This window comes from Schistocerca americana, chromosome X (genome assembly GCF_021461395.2).
Source record: "Schistocerca americana isolate TAMUIC-IGC-003095 chromosome X, iqSchAmer2.1, whole genome shotgun sequence".
In the NCBI taxonomy this organism is placed as follows: Eukaryota; Metazoa; Arthropoda; class Insecta; order Orthoptera; family Acrididae; genus Schistocerca; species Schistocerca americana.
The window spans coordinates 955507793-955526228 of NC_060130.1; the positions used below are offsets into that span (position 1 = coordinate 955507793).

At 44.6% G+C, this 18436-nt stretch overlaps 1 protein-coding gene across 2 annotated transcripts in view; it reads right to left on the reverse strand.

The window, feature by feature from the left end:
* Positions 1 to 18436, reverse strand: part of LOC124555242 (dihydropyrimidine dehydrogenase [NADP(+)]) — a 285759-nt gene that overhangs the window by 93304 nt on the left and 174019 nt on the right. For both annotated transcript variants that reach the window (XR_006968528.1, XM_047129102.1), the window contains exons 13-15: positions 16301 to 16453; positions 8066 to 8186; positions 5312 to 5574 (exon numbers count right to left, since the gene is read on the reverse strand). Coding sequence is in view for 1 of the 2 variants with exons in the window: in XM_047129102.1 (XP_046985058.1) it covers positions 5312 to 5574; positions 8066 to 8186; positions 16301 to 16453 (537 nt within the window). In the remaining variant the exon portion in view is untranslated. The remainder of the gene's footprint in view (positions 1 to 5311; positions 5575 to 8065; positions 8187 to 16300; positions 16454 to 18436) is intronic.

Consider the following 18436-nt stretch of genomic DNA (forward strand, 5'->3'; position numbering starts at 1 on the left):
TTAGAGCGCACACGGAGGCTTTCAGACAGTCGTTCTTCCCGCGAACCATACGCGACTGGAACAGGAAAGGGAGGTAATGACAGTGGCACGTAAAGTGCCCTCCGCCACACACCGTTGGGTGGCTTGCGGAGTATAAATGTAGATGTAGATGTAGATAAAGGATGCAGAGTTTATCTTTTCCGTAGCACATTTATTTCATTACTGAATTAGGTGCACACCCTATGAATACACATGAGTGGTGTCTGAATGAAAAATTTAACTAAGTAATTCGCCAAAAATGGTAGAATAGCGCAATTAAAAAAGGAAAAACACGCAAAAGGGAAGTGGAACACAATAATTCAATAATCCATCTACATACCCAAGACAGAAATAGTTCAGAGAGATACCTATCACCATTATGCTCATGCACCAGCTTGGAAATAGGTCTATCCGATTCGCAAGGTTTGTATAGTACATATACGACATGGAATCCGCGCCTGTCGCTTACGAACGGCCGAACTTCAGCACGTGGTAAACTTGATTACGAGTTAACTGTTCAGAAATTAGACATTAATTCAGGCACAAATGTAAGAAATTTTAATGGTGCAATAGCAGAATGATTTTGCCGTCACGAAATTACATTAGCTCGGCAAGGCAGAAACCCTCTCTAGGAGCTACGAACTGTACTCACCAACCGCTAGCTGCAGAGTGTCCTTTCTCCACCGGGCTTCGCTTAACTACCGGTGCAACGGAAGCTACCAAAGGGGTAGGCTTCTGCCACCAACCTGACAGACAAACCAACCTCAGACTAAAAGGGGTAAACCTCTCTATCCAGTTACTGGGATCCTAAGTTGGTCATCCTGTGCTACCCTCCAAACGAGAAGCAAACATCACCTGCTCCTAGCAGACGTCAAACAACTCAGTGTCTCCCATAAAAGAAACTCGAAACCACTCGTAAAAACACTCATTCAGTCACATTTACGCACACATAGGGTAGGGTGAAGGGAAAAACGTAATAAATACAGGTCATGATTTCCTATGGAACACAAAGGAAATCAAACATAATGTCATTTAATAAGCCTTACTTTGATTGCTCAGTCTTTCTGGGAAAGTTAATGAATTAAACCGCAATCAGGCGGTGGACAGAATAGGATGCACAGAATCCAGTGAGACAAACGTCTTATGAAACGACTCCACAGAGACGTTTCAAGTGTTGCTTGGCTGCTCGCACAGCAACTCTACGCAAACGCCGCTGCTTTCGGTTGTTAAGTGAAGGTCGTCGGCCACTTTGTTGTCTGTGGTGAGAGGTAATACCTGAAATTTGGTATTCTTGGCACACTCTTGATTCTGCGGATCTCGAAGTATTGAATTCTCTAACGATTTACGAAATCGACTGTCCCATGCGTCTAACTCCGACTACTATTCCGAGTTCAAAGTTTGTTAATTCCTGTCTTGCGGTCATAATCACATCGGAAAGCTTTTCACGTGAATCACCTGAGTACAAATGAAAGCTCCGTTAACGCTCTGCCATTTTATACACTGTGTACGCTGTATTGCCGCCATTCGTGCATGTCCATATCGCTATCCCATGACTTTTGTCACCTCTGTCTATGCTTCAAAGTTTTTGTCATACAGGTTGACGTTAGGCGGAGATAAGAACGTAATATACACATCAGAGAACCAGAATCATTAACCTCCCATTAGAACAGAACGGAATTACGGGAGAGTTGTGTTTACGAAAACATATAGTAACCAATATTGTTGATATCGTAGACAAAATGTATGCTAAAAATTGCATAACAAAAGCAACAATATAGATAAAGAAAGAACATTAAAAAGAGAAGAATCGCCAGAAAAAACGAAATACACTGCTTTACCTCATTATTGAGGCATATCAGACAGAACAGTTAATAATTTTCGCAAAGCTAATGTACGAATCGGCGTCCGCACAAAGTAGGGACACTAGTCAGCCGGCCGTGGTGGCCGAGCGGTTCTAGGCGCTTCAGACCGGAACCGCGCGACTGCCACGGTCGCAGGTTCGAATCCTGCCTCGGGCTTGGATGTGTGTGATGTCCTTAGGTTAGTTAGGTTTAAGTAGTTCTAAGTTATAGGGGACTGATGACCCTCAGATGTTAAGTCCCATAGTGCTCAGAGCCATTTGAACTATTTTGACACTAGTCAGACACACCACCCACAAAACAAAACCATTTACACAATCAGGTATTTATAAATCAGATGTGGTGAATGTGAAAGTTTCTATGTGGGACAAAGAGGTAGATGTTTCCTCACCAGATTGAGGGAGCACACAAATATAAGCGAAAACTGTAAATCTTCATTTAGTGCACATATACGAAACTACGATCGTAACACCAGAAGCATCGAGGAATCCTTAATCGTTAATGGCTGTAGAAAAGATTGGAATTTATAGCGCATTCAATGAACAACCACAATACATACGTAATGAACAAACGGTCCTCAGAAACAAAAATTTTCTCGGTTGCTTTAGACCAGGGTTTCCCAACCTTTTCAGCTGGCGGACCCCTTCTTCAGTCGAAAATCCATGGCAGACCCCTAGTCAGTCAAGAGCACAGTAACTTTAAATTTCAGAGCTAAAGCATGAGAACTGAAAGCTTCTTAATGTAAGTGCCATGTTCCCAATGACCCCCCCCCCCCCCTAAGTATTAATAGTCTTTAGTTTAGAGATAAATGAAAAAACTTGAAGGTCAAAAATCGACTTATGAAATAGGTAGTGCACTGACAAAGCAAGTTTAACACTTAATGATGCCTGGGGCCGCATACGTGCCAGCGAGCGCTGTAATTGGTCGACAAAGCTCGCTCCGCTCATGCGTAAAAGGTTTCAGCGCATCCAGCGCCGTGATCCGGCGCTCAAACGACCCCCGTATTGTTGCGAAAGAGTCGATCAGAGAAGCCGCATTCTCAGGCACTAAAAAATGGTTCAAATGGCTCTGAGCACTATGGGACTTAACATCTGTGGTCATCAGTCCCCTAGAACTTAGAACTAATTAAACCTAACTAACCTAAGGACATCACACACATCCATGCCCGAGGCAGGATTCGAACCTGCGACCGTAGCAGTCACGCGGTTCCAGACTGAAGCGCCTAGAACCGCACGGCCACACCCGCCGGCTCAGGCACTAAACTGTGTATGCGTTCTCATTTAGGAACCGCAAAGGCTGCTTGGGAATACGACCTGAAGTAAAAGTACACATGTTTTTCACACGAAAAGAAGTGATGAATTTGTTCAAATTTTTATTGAATAATTTTATTCATTATTTTACACGATTTGGTGAAAGGTGGCCGCGGACCCCCTAGAAAGAGCCGACGGACCCCTAAGGGGTCCGTGGACCACATGTCGGGAAGCCCTGCTTTAGACATTTACTCTAATATATTACAAGTGCACACTCTTAGATAGTCAAACTGTAGTGTTATATACAATCCACTCGAAATTGAGGGACATAAAAGAGAATATTGACTGGTACCGCTGACTAGCTGTTCTTTCATGTGCATATTCATTGTCATCTGTACCTAACATCAACTTATGTCAGAAATCTTGTAAGAATATGAATGTCAACAAACTACAAAATTGGCTGTATGTACCGTTAACCGCACTTTACATTATTCTCAATACGTTGTATTACGTTATGTAGATGCTTGAAAATGGCACAAATACCGAAACTGCAATCGTAAAATAAAACACTAAGAGCTAAAAGTAAGATGACATCATTTAACACATTTAGAAAAGAAAATTGGGAACCCGCCAGGTTTGCCGAGCGCGCCAACGCGTTGCTTCCTGGACTCGGGTAGGCGCGCCGGCCGCGCATCGAATCCGCCCGGCGGATTAACGACGAGGGCCGGTGTGCCGGCCAGCCTGGATGTGGTTTTTAGGCGGTTTTCCACATCCCCCTAGGTGAATACCGGGCTGGTCCCCACGTCCCGCCTCAGTTACATCTGAACACTTTCGCAATATTCCACGGATTACACTAGTCGCAGACAGTTGGGGTACACTAATTCCTTCCCGGGGGGTACGGGGTGGCGGCGGGAAGGGCATCCGGCCACCCCTTCAACTAACATTGCCACATCCGATCAACCGTGCCTACCCTGCGTCTCCGCGGGAACAACGGCACAAGCGAAAGAAAGCAAGAAAGAAAAGAAAATTGGGAGAAAGTGATTTGAAGACAGGAAAACGAAATACAGGGTGATTCAAAAAGAATACCACAACTTTAAAAATGTGTATTTAATGAAAGAAACATAATATAACCTTCTGTTATACGTCATTACAAAGAGTATTTAAAAAGGTTTTTTTTTTCACTCAAAAACAAGTTCAGAGATGTTCAATATGGCCCCCTCCAGACACACGAGCAATATCAACCCGATACTCCAACTCGTTCCACACTCTCTGTAACATATCAGGCGCAACAGTTTGGATAGCTGCTGTTATTTCTCGTTTCAAATCATCAATGGTGGTTGGGAGAGGTGGCCGAAACACCATATCCTTAACATACCCCCATAATAAAAAATCGCAGGGGGTAATATCAGGGCTTCTTGGAGGCCAGTGATGAAGTGCTCTGTCACGGGCTGCCTGGCGGCCGATCCATCGCCTCGGGTAGTTGACGTTCAGGTTTCATAACTAACCTTTTTCGTAGGACTCTCCATACAGTTGATTGTGGAATTTGCAGCTCTCTGCTAGCTCTGCGAGTCGATTTTCCTGGGCTGCGAACAAATGCTTGCTTCATGCGTGCTACATTTTCATCACTCGTTCTCGGCCGTCCAGAACTTTTCCCTTTGCACAAACACCCATTCTCTGTAAACTGTTTATACCAACGTTTAATACACCACCTATCAGGAGGTTTAACACCATACTTCGTTCGAAATGCACGCTGAACAACTGTCGTCGATTCACTTCTGCCGTACTCAATAACACAAAAAGCTTTCTGTTGAGCGGTCGCCATCTTAGCATCAACTGACGCTGACGCCTAGTCAACAGCGCCTCAAGCGAACAAATGTACAACTAAATGAAACTTTATAGCTCCCTTAATTCGCCGACAGATAGTGCTTAGCTCTGTCTTTTGTCGTTGCAGAGTTTTAAATTCCTAAAGTTGTGGTATTCTTTTTGAATCACCCTGTATAATGAAACAATGGAGGAATATCGAAAGGAAAGGAAAGAACAAGAAGGCATTAAAAAACTAATATTGGAACGTGGTCCCAAGAAGGTCTTAAGGCGAGAAGATAAAGAAGTAGCATCAGTGCTCGGTAGTAGTTGAGGAGAAATGAAAGGAACAGAAGGCGGAGGGGCTCGGTAAGCGAGCCTGACCTGGACGACGGAGGCGCCGGCGCTGAGGAACTGGAAGGCGGTGTCGGCAGAGTCGACGCCGCCGATGCCGAGGATGGGGAAGCCCGGCAGCTCTCGCGCCACGGCCGAGATGGCCCGCAGAGCCATGGGCCGCGTAGCCGCGCCCGACACGCCGCCGTACGTGGTGCGCCGCTGCGAGCCCACCGCCGGCCACGGCGACCCGTCCGCGTGCAGCCGCATCAGCCCCGACACCGTATTGATCGCCGACACCCCGTCCGCCTTGCCTGTGTCGGACCACCAGTACAGTTTCAGTAGGGCAGCAGCGCAGGTGCTGGGACGGTAGGGCAGTGCCGTCCAAGTTGCTTCCTACCCGTCTATCCACTAGCAACGGGAGGCCGCCAATTGTGAAATTCAGATTCGATTCATACTGTGCATAATAAAAGCTCATGGCCAGAGGTGTAATGTGGCAAAGCACCAAGATGCACTTCTCAGCCGTTGTCGAGAAAATCGACAGTTAAAAGAAACCGTTGCGGTGAAACACTCTCGACGATTAATAATTCTCTACAGCGTCGTGGCGCAGCGGTAAGCGCTCGGGCTCGTAATCCGAAGGTCGCCGGATCGAATGTCGCGCCATGCAATTTTTTTATTATTAGTTTTTTGTAATTCAAATATATATATATATATATATATATATATATATATTAATGAATTGCTTATGCATGTTGGTGAAGGCGGATCGCTCTCCAATTGTACCGCCTCCATTTTTCCGTTTTTTTTAACAGGGTGTACCAAAGCTCTCCCGTCCGCACTGATTTTCGACAATGTTATAAGTTGCGCTAGGGACCGCATCTACCTTCTTTCGAAGTTAGCAGGCAACTACGCTGTTATGCGGCGGCTCGTTTCGGCCCATTCAACATCTGTCATTCAAGTGTAACGAGCGAGTAACGGAGTCTATATTTCATACCTGCCACAGCAAATTTGTGTTCGTGGGGTCTCTATTCTAATTCGAACGTTTGACTTACGCTATACGTATTCGTCTCGGAATATCGTTTCTATGTCTTCCGTTAACTATACGTGGTCAACATTATGAAGACAATTAATAACATTTGTGAAATACAACTTTGTTTGCGGAAAACATAATGATGTTCGAAGTCGCCAGTTTTTCCACGACAGACGATTTTCAACAACTTTTTATACGCATAATTGTTGCAACTGATTGCCGGGAATTATATATATATATATATATATATATATATATATATATATATATATATATATATATATTTGAATTATAAAAAACAAATACTAAAAAAAAGGGGCTGCATAGCGCGAGATTCGATCCGGCGACCTTCGGATTACGAACCCGAACGCTTACCGCTGCGCCACGACGCTGTAGAGAACTATTAATCGTAGAGAGTATTTCACCGCAACGGTTTCTTTTAACTGTCGATTTTCTCGACAACGGCTGAGAAGTGCATCTTGGTGCTTTGCCACATTACACCTCTGGCCATGAGCTTTTATTATGCGCAGTATGAATCGAATCTGAATTTCACAATTGGCGGCCTCCCCTTGTAAAATTTGAAGCAAAGAAGTATGACACGGAGTAACTAACCAACCTAGTAAGGCTGTGCTCAGTCTGAAGCTCGGTTTGAATACCGCAGAGAGCACGGTCCGATTGGAAATTTGGAAATTTGTGGTAAGTTCTATGGGACCAAACTACTGAGGTCATCTGTCCCTAAGCTTAAACACTTCTTAATCCAAGTTACGCTAAGGACAACACACACACCCATGCCCGAAGGAGCACTCGAACGTCCGATGGGGGTAGCCGTGCGGTCTTGGGTGCCTTACTTGTGTGGTGGCGCTAGTGTTTACAGCTGTGTGTGTGTGTGCGCGTATATTTCCGGAACTGCTGTGCAATCTGAGGTTTTAAATTCACTTGCACAGAGCTCAGTTGCTGCAGTTTTGTCTCGATAACGACAGGGTAGTCACCTGTCGAAATATTGGCGGTGTTCGACGGCGTCACCCGGCTGAATTCCAGTAAGTTATCTGAACAAACTTCGCGTGTTTGTCATTGCACACTTTTCAATGTTACAGTATTTTGTTAGCATGCATTAGGCATAATTGCTTCACCTCCAGCACACTCTACTCTTTGATCTTCGAAAGTGAGCATTTTACAGGCTTATTGACGAATCTTCTACATCGCGATTCAACAACATATCCTCAAATTTTACTAAGCAAACCCTTACTTCCCGAGATTATTCGCCATTTCTCTGCGGTTTTAACGATGTTGTTCGTCGTAAATTTCCACGTACGACGATTAAAGTTTTGCGGGACTTTTGTTTTTGCATCCGATCGACTCCCAGGCACTGCATCCCTACGCCCCACGTATGTCTGCGGGTTCCTGTAACGAGTAATGATCAAGATTCGAGAATCATTCACAAACTGTAAACCGTTTAGCAGCTATTTGTTAAGAAACAAACAGTTTCTAAAGCTTGGCTCGCACGTATTTTGCATTCAATAGCCAGTACCGACTGTAATATTATTTTCCAAGCATTGGTATCACAAAATACTGAGATTAGGATCCTTCACAGTCCGTATATTTTCAGTCCTACGTATTTGGAACATCGTGTATAGCTTTCTACACTTGGTCCGACATCACACGTAAGGTTTTCAGTATCGTTTCCCGAGACTTCAGTCCACATTGCATACCTTACAACACAGACCACGATCCAGCAAAGAGCTGTATGCAGACGAATTACGGTCTAAATGACATACCTTCGTAAGCCGCTCTGGCGATGCTGACGATGTCGGTGATGTTGGGCGTCAGTTTGACGAAGAACGGAATTTTCACAGCGGCTCTCACCCACGTAGCAATGCTGCGCACCAGATTCGGATCCTGCGGTAGAGAAGCGTCAGTCACTCAGCTGGCTCACTGCCTAGCAGTGGAAAATTGTTGTTGGTAAAAAATAAATAAAGAAGTAAAATAAAAAGGAAAGAAGGAATATTAAGGATTAATGTCCTGTTGACGATAAGGTCTTTAGAGACGGAGCACAATCTCGGACTGGGTAAGGAAATCAGATGTGTCATTTTCACACGTATTACGGGAGTTGCCATGTATCGGATTTCACTCATTCTTCTATAATGTAACAGTTCCCTCTTGGGCAGTTTTTCAATGTATTTATTCATGACCCAGATTTCGGTTTGTTTTGCCGTTCTCTAGTGAGCCTTCGTCACTTACATAAAAAACGTAGCATATCAGTTAATTATTATCGAATTCATGTCATCTGCGCACTTAATTTTCACTGTGCGTCTGCCAGGTGTGACCTCAGTCATATTCAAATCATATGTGTAGTCTGAAATACTCGCGACTAAGTGTTTAAAGATCGGAAAGTGCAGTGTGGTATTGAGACAACCATTTTTTACTGAATTCGTGTCAATGTATGGATTGATGAGGGTTGATGCATGTTGATACAAGATGATGGCAGGATACGACTACTCGCACATAAGTAATTTTTTATTGATTTTTGTTATGGGCTACAGCAGCTGGCAGACGCAGCTGGCGGCACAAGAGCAGTTACTGTGCATGGTGTTGGCAAAGCGCTCCTAGGTATTGCTCATTAAGAACAACAGGTGGCGATGAGTATGACGTCGCTTGATGGTTGTAAGCGTATTGTCATATCGCTGGCTTAGTTGTGGAGTATCTTTGCGGGCAGCCGCGTCTGTAGAGAGTTGAGCATGGGACACGAAACTGTTATTTTGTGTAGTGTGTAGCTCTGCATGTAAGAAGCATTGTTAGTATTCAGGTTGAAGTGTTGCTACAAGTGCTGTTACAGTAAAGTGATTAAATATGGAAGTAATTCAGAGGAAAGTGCGTCAAGATGTAATAAAAAAGGAGCAGTGCCGCCGATAACGTATTTGTGTATCCACTCGCTGCGTGTGGCACAGTATCAATCATCCGCGCCGTGTTCGGTCTCCGAGAATGAACTGATGTGAATCAGTAGAAATTAGTTACCATAATAGAGTGCAGTCAAGTGCCAGTGTCTTGTAGCGAGCGTGAGGATGTGCCTTCGATCATCGCGTTTCCGCATTATCAACAATCAATCGCGCCGCGACGGTTACGCGCACGCTCGTACAAGTGAGAACTGAGAACTGAAAAATTAGCTTTACGAACAGTGTTATATCTTCACTAGTGACAAGGAGGACTATTACCAGGTATCTGTATGTGTGACGAGCGTAAGAACTTTCGTTCGATCATTCGGCTTCCGCATCATCAACTATCACCCGCGTCGTGTCGGTTACGAGTACGCTCGTCCGAATGATCTTTTTGAACTGTTAATCATCAAGATCATTAATTGGGATAGACATTTACGATATAGAGTGTAAACAGTGCAACCTGTGGTTTCCATATCGTGTCAGAATATAGATGTTCATACCAGACATAGGACAGTGTTGTGTTTTAACGTTGAGTGGCTCCCCTAAACCCGCTTTCATATTTCGATAGATACTTTCTGGCAAGCCAACAGCAGTGTGGGGCAGAACAGTACGACTGCCGCGGGATTATCAGGTACGTGGTGTGGACAGGGAGCACGGTCAAGAAACGGTCACGAAACGACAACCAGTTTAAGGTACCACCCCCACCCAATAGTACTCCGGGCGTGTTACATGGTGACGGGGGAAGTGCGGCCACTCGTTAGGTAGGTACTAATCGCACACTTTAAGATGGCCCTATTGGGATTGATGCTATAGCGAAACCTTGCGATCGGCTCATAGCACACTGATTGCTGGAACAAGCCCCACCTCCTCCCAGAACAGCCAGATAACCTTATACACGGCCCAGTAAGATGTTCGACGTCAAGGTGCAGTAACAGCTCACAGACGGCAGGTGGGAGCACTAGCAGAGGAGGGTATGTAATAAGTATCGGGGGACGCCGAAAACAGTACAGTCATAATCATAATGCAGAAACTGAGCAATTTAACTAACATCCAAAATGGGCATGATCATTGTCTTTCGTGCCAAGGGTGGAAACATTTCCAACACAGTTTAGTTCGTAAACTGTTCGAGCGCTGTCGTTGTTAAAGTGCACCATGCATGGCAAAATGACGCTGTCCACAACTGGAGCTGATGTAATTGTGCTGCAACCGAGCGAGGTGGCGGAGTGGTTAGCACACTGGACTCGCATTCGGGAGGACGACGGTTCAATCCCGCGTCCGGCCATCCTGATTTAGGTTTTCCGTGATTTTCCTAAATCGGTTCAGGCAAATGCCGGGATGGTTCCTTTGAAAGGGCACGGCGGACTTCCTTCCCCATCCTTCCCTAATCCGATGAGACCGATGACCTCGCTGTCCGGTCTCCTCCACCAAATCAGCCAATCAGCCAACTGTGCTGCATCATGGGCCATAGATGACGTGGGTGAACAACGGCTACGGAGATGTGTACGGGCGAATAGACGTGCAGCTGTTGAGCAGCTGACTGCCCAGATGAACCAAGCGACTACCAACAGTGTCTCCTCAAAGGCCATTCAGCGAACATTGATGCGTGTGGCTCTCTGCAGCAGGTGCCTGGTTCTTGGTTGTTGCTGCTGTTCATCAGTGACGCAGGCTGGAATTTGCACACCAGTACCGAAACTGGACGTCCACTGAGTGGCGACATGTGGCTTTCTCAGATGAATCACGTTTAGTGTTCCATCAGACAGATGACCGTTTGCGTGTATGGCGTGAAATGTCTGAAAGCAAACATCATGCAACAATACATACAATGTATTCGCAGTTGTGAATATGGAAAAACATCAGCTTTATAATGAAATGATGACAACGAAAGTTTGTGCCAGACCAGGACTCGAATCCAGATGTCCCGCTTATCACGAGCGGTCGGTCGCCTTACCATTTGGCTATCTGTGCACATCTCACGGCCATATGTCATTAACCATGAGTCTACAACCTGCACTCATACATTCATTCTGCATATTCCAGTGCAGTGGAGACATTTTCATTGCAAGTCGCTTGCCCGGTGTCGGCAGATAAACACAATATTGCATGCATGCATGTACGAAGGTACATTACGTCACACTTCTGGATAACACGAGCACTGCATCGCTCTGCAGCAATCATCAGAAGGGTCCAGACTTGAGGTGGCAGCGTTATTGTCTCGGGAATGTTCTCGTGGCATTTCCAGGGAGATCTCGTCGTTTTGGAAGGCACAATTGATGAACACAAGTACACTACTGGCCATTAAAATTGCTACACCAACAAAAAATGCAGATCATAAACGGGTATTCATTGAACAAATATATTATACTAGAACTGACATGTGATTACATTTTCACGCAATTTGGGAGCATAGATCCTGAGAAATCAGTACCTAGAACAACCACCTCTGGCCGTAATAACGGCATTGATACGCCTGGGCACTGAGTCAAACAGAGCTTGGATGGCGTGTACAGGTACAACTGCCCATGCAGCTTCAACACGGTACCACAGTTCATCAAGAGTAGTGACTGGCGTATTGTGACGAGCCAGTTGCTCGGCCACCATTGACTAGACGCTTTCAATTGGTGAGGGATCTGGAGAATGTGCTGGCCAGGGCAGCAGTCGAACATTTTCTGTATCCAGAAAGACCCGTACAGGACCTGCAACATGCGGTCATGCATCATCCTGCTGAAATGTAGGGTTTCACAGGGATCGAATGAAGGGTAGAGTCACGGGTCGTGACACATCTGAAATGTAACGTCCACTGTTCAAAGTGCCGTCAATGCGAACAAGAGGTGACCGACACGTGTAACCAATGGCACCCCATACCAACACGCCAGTATGTCGATCACGAATACACGCTTCCAATGTGCGTTCACCGCGATGTCGCCAAACACGGATGCGACCATTATTCATCCGAAAAAATGACGTTTTGTTATTCGTGCACCCAGGTTCGTAGTTGAGTACACCATCGCAGGCGCTCCTGTCTGTGATGCAGCGTCAAGGGTAACCGCAGCCATGGTCTCCGAGCTGATAGTCCATGCTGCTGCAAACGTCGTCGAACTGTTGGTGCAGATGGTTGTTGTCTTGCAAACGTCTCCATCTATTGACTCAGGGATCGAGACGTGGTTGCACGATCCGTTACAGCCATGCGGATAAGATGGCTGTCATCTCGACTGCTAGTGGTACGAGGCTGTTGGGATCCAGCACGGCGTTCCATATTACCCTCCTGAACCCACCGATTCCATATTCTGCTAACAGTCATTGGATCTCCATCAACGCGAGCAGCAATGTCGCGATACGATAAACCGCGATCGCGATATGCGAGAATCCGACCTTTATCAAAGCCGGAAACGTGATGGTACGCATTTCTCCTCCTTCCACGAGGCATCACAACAACGTTTCACCAGGCAACGCCGGTCAACTGCTGTTTGTGTATGAGAAATCGGTTGGAAACTTTCCTCATGTCAGCACGTAGTAGGTGTCGCCACCGGCGCCAACCTTGTGTGAATGCTCTGAAAAGCTAATCATTTGCATATCACAGCATCTTCTTCCTGTCGGTTACATTTCGCGTCTGTAGCATGTCATCTTCGTGGTGTAGCAATTTTATTGGCCAGTAGTGTATGTATCTATCATTGGGAACCATGTCCACTCCAACATGCAGTTTTTCTCTCTCGGCACAATGGCATCTACCAGTTGGAAAATGCAACGTGTTATTCACCTCGCAGTGACATGCGTGGTTCGAAGGGCACCAGGATGAGTTTACCATACTCCTCATTGGGGTACAAAACCATCGAGGATCTATAAGACCACCTGTGTCGGGCAGTACGTGCCCTGGCTCCTCAACTGAGAAACCTAGCGCAGATGGTTACGCCACTGGTGTCGGGATGGCTCCACTCCCTGTTGATACCTTTCAATACCTCATTGACCCTGTTAGTGCACGTATTGGAGTGGTCTGCACAGCAAAAGGTGGTTAATAGGTTTTAGACAGATGGTCACATTAATACGACCGGACAGTTAAAAGAAAGGAACATGTGATGGGTTATTGTGTCGTAGAAGTGACACAAAAGTCGGTGGTGAGGCGCTAGAAGGACCAGGTACAGCCTCTCCACTCTTTTTTCTATGTAATAATAATAACCACAACACGGAACACCATTCATGAGTTAACACTGATTTTCCAACGGATACTTTAATGCTACGGCGCACAATGTTATTACGTTGGCAACGAATGTGAATATTCTGTAGCAACTCAGAGTGAGCCGAATTTCAATGATTAGAAAAAGGTCACCTTAAAGTGTGCGATTAATACTGGTGTCTCAGGGGAATCACAGACAAAAAAATGCGACACAAAGCATGCGAAGTACGCTGAGACAGTTTTAATGATCCTAAGTGTAGAACGCTCTGCCACCTTCGAGAAATATGCATCGAAGAATTCCTTTATGAGTGAGAGCCATTTTAATAAGTCACACGACATATATTGTTGATATAATTATTTCAGTGAATAAGACAAAATGATCAACAAGCTGATGTAAAGTCCTACACTGTTGTTTTAAGCACCTTCTTGCTTCCCACTGTTGAAAAGCAATTCGAGTATGGCGATTGCATCTTTCAACACGATCGAGCACCTGTTCATAATGCACGGCCTGTGGCGGAGTGCAGCAGCATTACTGCCATCGTCATCCTCTAGTAAATAAGCAGCGAACGTCATTCCACTGTTTTGCTCTATATCTAGCACGTCTTCATTCGTAACGTTGTCTATTATTTCTGCAATGACATTGAAAGGTATAAATAATAGCATAAAATAAGCCCCATAAGCTTTCGTTCGCCTTGTATAAGAGTTAGTCGACTAGGCACACATAGTGATGCTTACCAGTCACCACATACAGGAGCTCTCGTTCTTTGAAGTTTAAATGTGGCAATTTGACCGTTATTCCGTACCACTCCTGAAACTTGCACTATTACTTGGTGATCCATTGCAAATGAAAACCCTTTACCCGCTCCACTTCGTGCTCGGGCATTTAGCGGGAATAATTGGACGTAGAGAGTGAAAAACAATAGACTCGCGTTTTTAAAAAGCTGTACGTTCATAAGGTCATAACTGGATACTGTCAGAATAATGGCTCAAATTTTCGCGCGGGATCGATTGCTGGGAATGATATCTTGCACGTACGGTTTATTTTCTGCTTAAAATACAAGACTGAGTTGGTGATGTTTCCTTGTAAAGTCCCACCTTCTGTATAAAGTTGTTACTTTAATTTGCTATGAAAGCGGTGGTGATAGACAATAAAAGCGGGTTAAAAGCTGTGAGCTGTCTGGGGAAGTTAACCTTGCATTGCTGAGCAACTGTTTCACCAGGTATCCAGTTTAGCTTACCAAATTCCCAACCAGACTAACATGAATTATAATCTTTTAATAGGCATACGATAACCGGTCATATATATATATATATATATATATATATATATATATATATATATATATATATATATGACCGGTTATCGTATGCCTATTAAAAGATTATAATTCATATATATATATATATATATATATATATATATATAAGAGAATTTAAATAAAAAGAAATAAATCAGTTTATATTTGGAAATTTATTTTAACATTGATTATTGAAATTTCAGCATATTAAACGTGAGTCATAACTAAGCTGGTGCCTTATTTAGGATTGTGAAAATGTGAGTTTGTACTCTTACGGAACACATCAAATAGGGGGCCAAGATTGGGAGACTGCGTACAACACTGCATTCATAAAATAACACATGAAGAACGTTGAAACATATGCAAGAGAAAATTAACCACAACCAACCGATTCAATTTTCACTCAAAGAAGTTACATTCGTAGCACAATCCTGTCCGTCGTGTAATTACCACACACTGGTATACTAAATTCATGCTTCACGTGGTCAACTTGGTTTACACAAAGCGTGTAACTCCACAATAATTTTCATAATTAAAATAAATTAGATCGAAAAGCAATTTACAAAAGAAAAACCTCGAACTGGTTACTAACGTCTTACTATTAACCTGATGGGTCAAACAATTATATAAGCACGTGGTACTGGTCTCACAAAGGACACCCCACGTGGGTTGAACATAAAGAAAAGTTGCTGTATTGAAAATTATTGTCAAGACGAGACGTTATAATCTCACGCACGTTCGCATTTAAGATTGATGAACTTAGTTAGAGTTATTGATCAACACGTGGTTCCACTTTACTCGCAAAATAGTGACAAAGCAACTGCCGGAATATATTCTGAACTTCACACGAGAATTACACTGCGCTGCAATTTAAGATAACATTAGATATTTCAGAGCTAAACATGAAATAAGGGTGATTAAATTTTCAGTTAGGCTGAACTTAAGAAATCCATTGTCCTACGGACTTAGCAGACACGCGCTTAGCCGGAGATCTTACCACTTTCCTGAGGGGTGGCTCACAAATACAAACGGAAGTGGCCAGAGGGGCAGCTTCCTATACCAACATGACAACGGACGGACAGGACCATACTAAGGATAGAAACCTCTCTGCTTTTAGAAAGCGTAGCTACCTGTTCCGACGTTGGTCCTACTGTTCTCTAGCAGACAGGCTTGTCTGCTACCCTCAAGCATGCAACTAGAAATACATTTGCTCATTCATGCTCTCACACAGAAGGGAAGGGGGATGACAGTATCTTATCATATACAGTATATAAAAGGAAGCGGATGTAGGTTCCGTATGAGACTGTGTGACATGAATTACATATAAACTGTGTTTTAAAGTGTAGTAGTGTGACAGATCGTTCTTGTTTATGTGTAAAAGTAACACGTTCCACTACTCAGTCTCCTTCCAGATAGTCAGAAACGCCACAGTAAATTTAGAAGAGGAATTTATGCCGTAAATGACAACAGATTTAAGAAATTAATCATGAAAGGAATCCAACAGAGACCTTTCATGTGTGTTGCAAATAGCGGTACTTTGCGTATTGATAGTTGGTGATAATAGATTCCACATTGGTTACAAACGGTGCCGTTCAGCAATGCTGCACTGACCTGGCCACAGGCGAGCCCCATGCCCGACTCTCCCATGCCGTGTGGACACGACAAGTTGAGCTCGAGGGCGTCTGCGCCGCAAGCTTCCGCCATCTGGCTTAGCTCCGTCCAGTCGCTCTCGTTGAAGCTACACATGATGCTGGCGATCACCACCTGCCAACATCAGACACACGGTCTGATCACCACCACTTACCCGTACAATCAATAGCCGTGTTGGCCGATTAGCTTTATAATAAAGTATACAGGGCGGTCCATTGACAGTGACCGGGCCAAATATCTCACGAAATAAGCATCAAACGAAAAAATTACAAAGAACGAAACTTGTCAAGCTTGAAGGGGGAAACCAAATGGCCCTATGGTTGGCCCGCTAGATGGCGCTGCCGTAGGTCAAACAGATATCAACTGCGTTTTTTTAAATAGGAACCCCCATTTTTATTACGTAATCGTGTAGTATGTAAAGAAATATGAATGTTTGAGTTGGACCACTTTTATCGCTTTGTGACAGATGGCGCTGTAATAGTCACAAACGTATGGCTCACAATTTTAGACGATCAGTTGGTAACAGGAAGCTTTTTAAATTAAAATGCAGAACGTAGGTACGTTTGAACATTTTATTTCGGTTGTTCGAATGTGATACATGTACCTTTGTGAATTTAGCATTTCTGAGAACGCATGCTGTTACAGCGTGATACCTGTAAATACCACATTAATGCAATAAATGCTCAAAATGATGTCCGTCAACCTCAATACATTGGGCAATACGTGTAACGACGTTCCTCTCAACAGTGAGTAGTTCGCCTTCAGTAATGTTCGCACATGCATTGACAATGCGCTGACGCACGTTGTCAGGCGTTGTCGGTGGATCACGATATCAAATATCTTTCAACTTTCCCCACAGAAAGAAATCCGGGGACGTCAGATCCGGTGAACGTGCGGGCCATGGTATTGTGCTTTTACGACCAATCCACCAGTCATGAAATATGCTATTCAATACCGGATAAACCGCACGCAAGCTATGTGCCGGACATCCATCATGTTGGAAGTGCATCGCCATTCTGTCATGCAGTGAAACATCTTGTAGTAACATCGGTAGAACATTACGTAGGAAATCAGCATACATTGCACCACTTAGATTGCCATCGATAAAATGGGGGCCAATTATCCTTCCTCCCATAATGCCGCACCATACTTTAACCCGCCAAGTTCGCTGATGTTCCACTTGTCGCAGCCATCGTGGATTTTCCGTTGCCCAATAGTGCATATTGTGCCGGTTTACGTTACCGCTCTTGGTGAATGACGCTTCGTCGCTAAATAGAACGCGTGCAAAAAATCTGTCATCGTCCCGTAATTTCTCTTGTGCCCAGCGGCAGAACTGTACACGACGTTCAAATTCGTCGCCATACAATTGCTGGTGCATAGAAATATGGTTCGGGTGCAATCGATGTTGATGTAGCATTCTCAACACCGACGTTTTAGAGATTCCCTATTCTCGGTGGTGGTGGTGGTGGTTAGTGTTTAACGTCCCGTCGACAACGAGGTCATTAGAGACGGAGCGCAAGCTCGGGTTAGGGAAGGATTGGGAAGGAAATCGGCCGTGCCCTTTCAAAGGAACCATCCCGGCATTTGCCTGAAACGATTTAGCGAAATCACGGAAAACCTAAATCAGGATGGCCGGAGACGGGATTGAACCGTCGTCCTCCCGAATGCGAGTCAAGTGTGCTAACCACTGCGCCACCTCGCTCGGTCCCGATTCTCGCGCAATTTGTCTGCTACTGATGTGTGGATTAGCCGCGACAGCAGGTAAAACACCTACTTGGGCATCGTCATTTGTTGCAGGTTGTGGTTGACGTTTCACATGTGGCTGAACACTTCCTATTTCCTTAAATGACGTAACTACCCGGTGAACGGTCCGGACACTTGGATGATGTCGTCCAGGATACCGAGCACCATACATAGCACACGCCCGTTGGGCATTTTGATCACAATAGCCATACATCAGCACGATATCGACCTTTTCCGCAATTGGCAAACGGTCCATTTTAACACGGGTAATGTATCACGAAGCAAATACCTGTTACGTGATACCACGTACCTATACGTTTGTGACTATTACAACGCCATCTATCACAAAGCGAA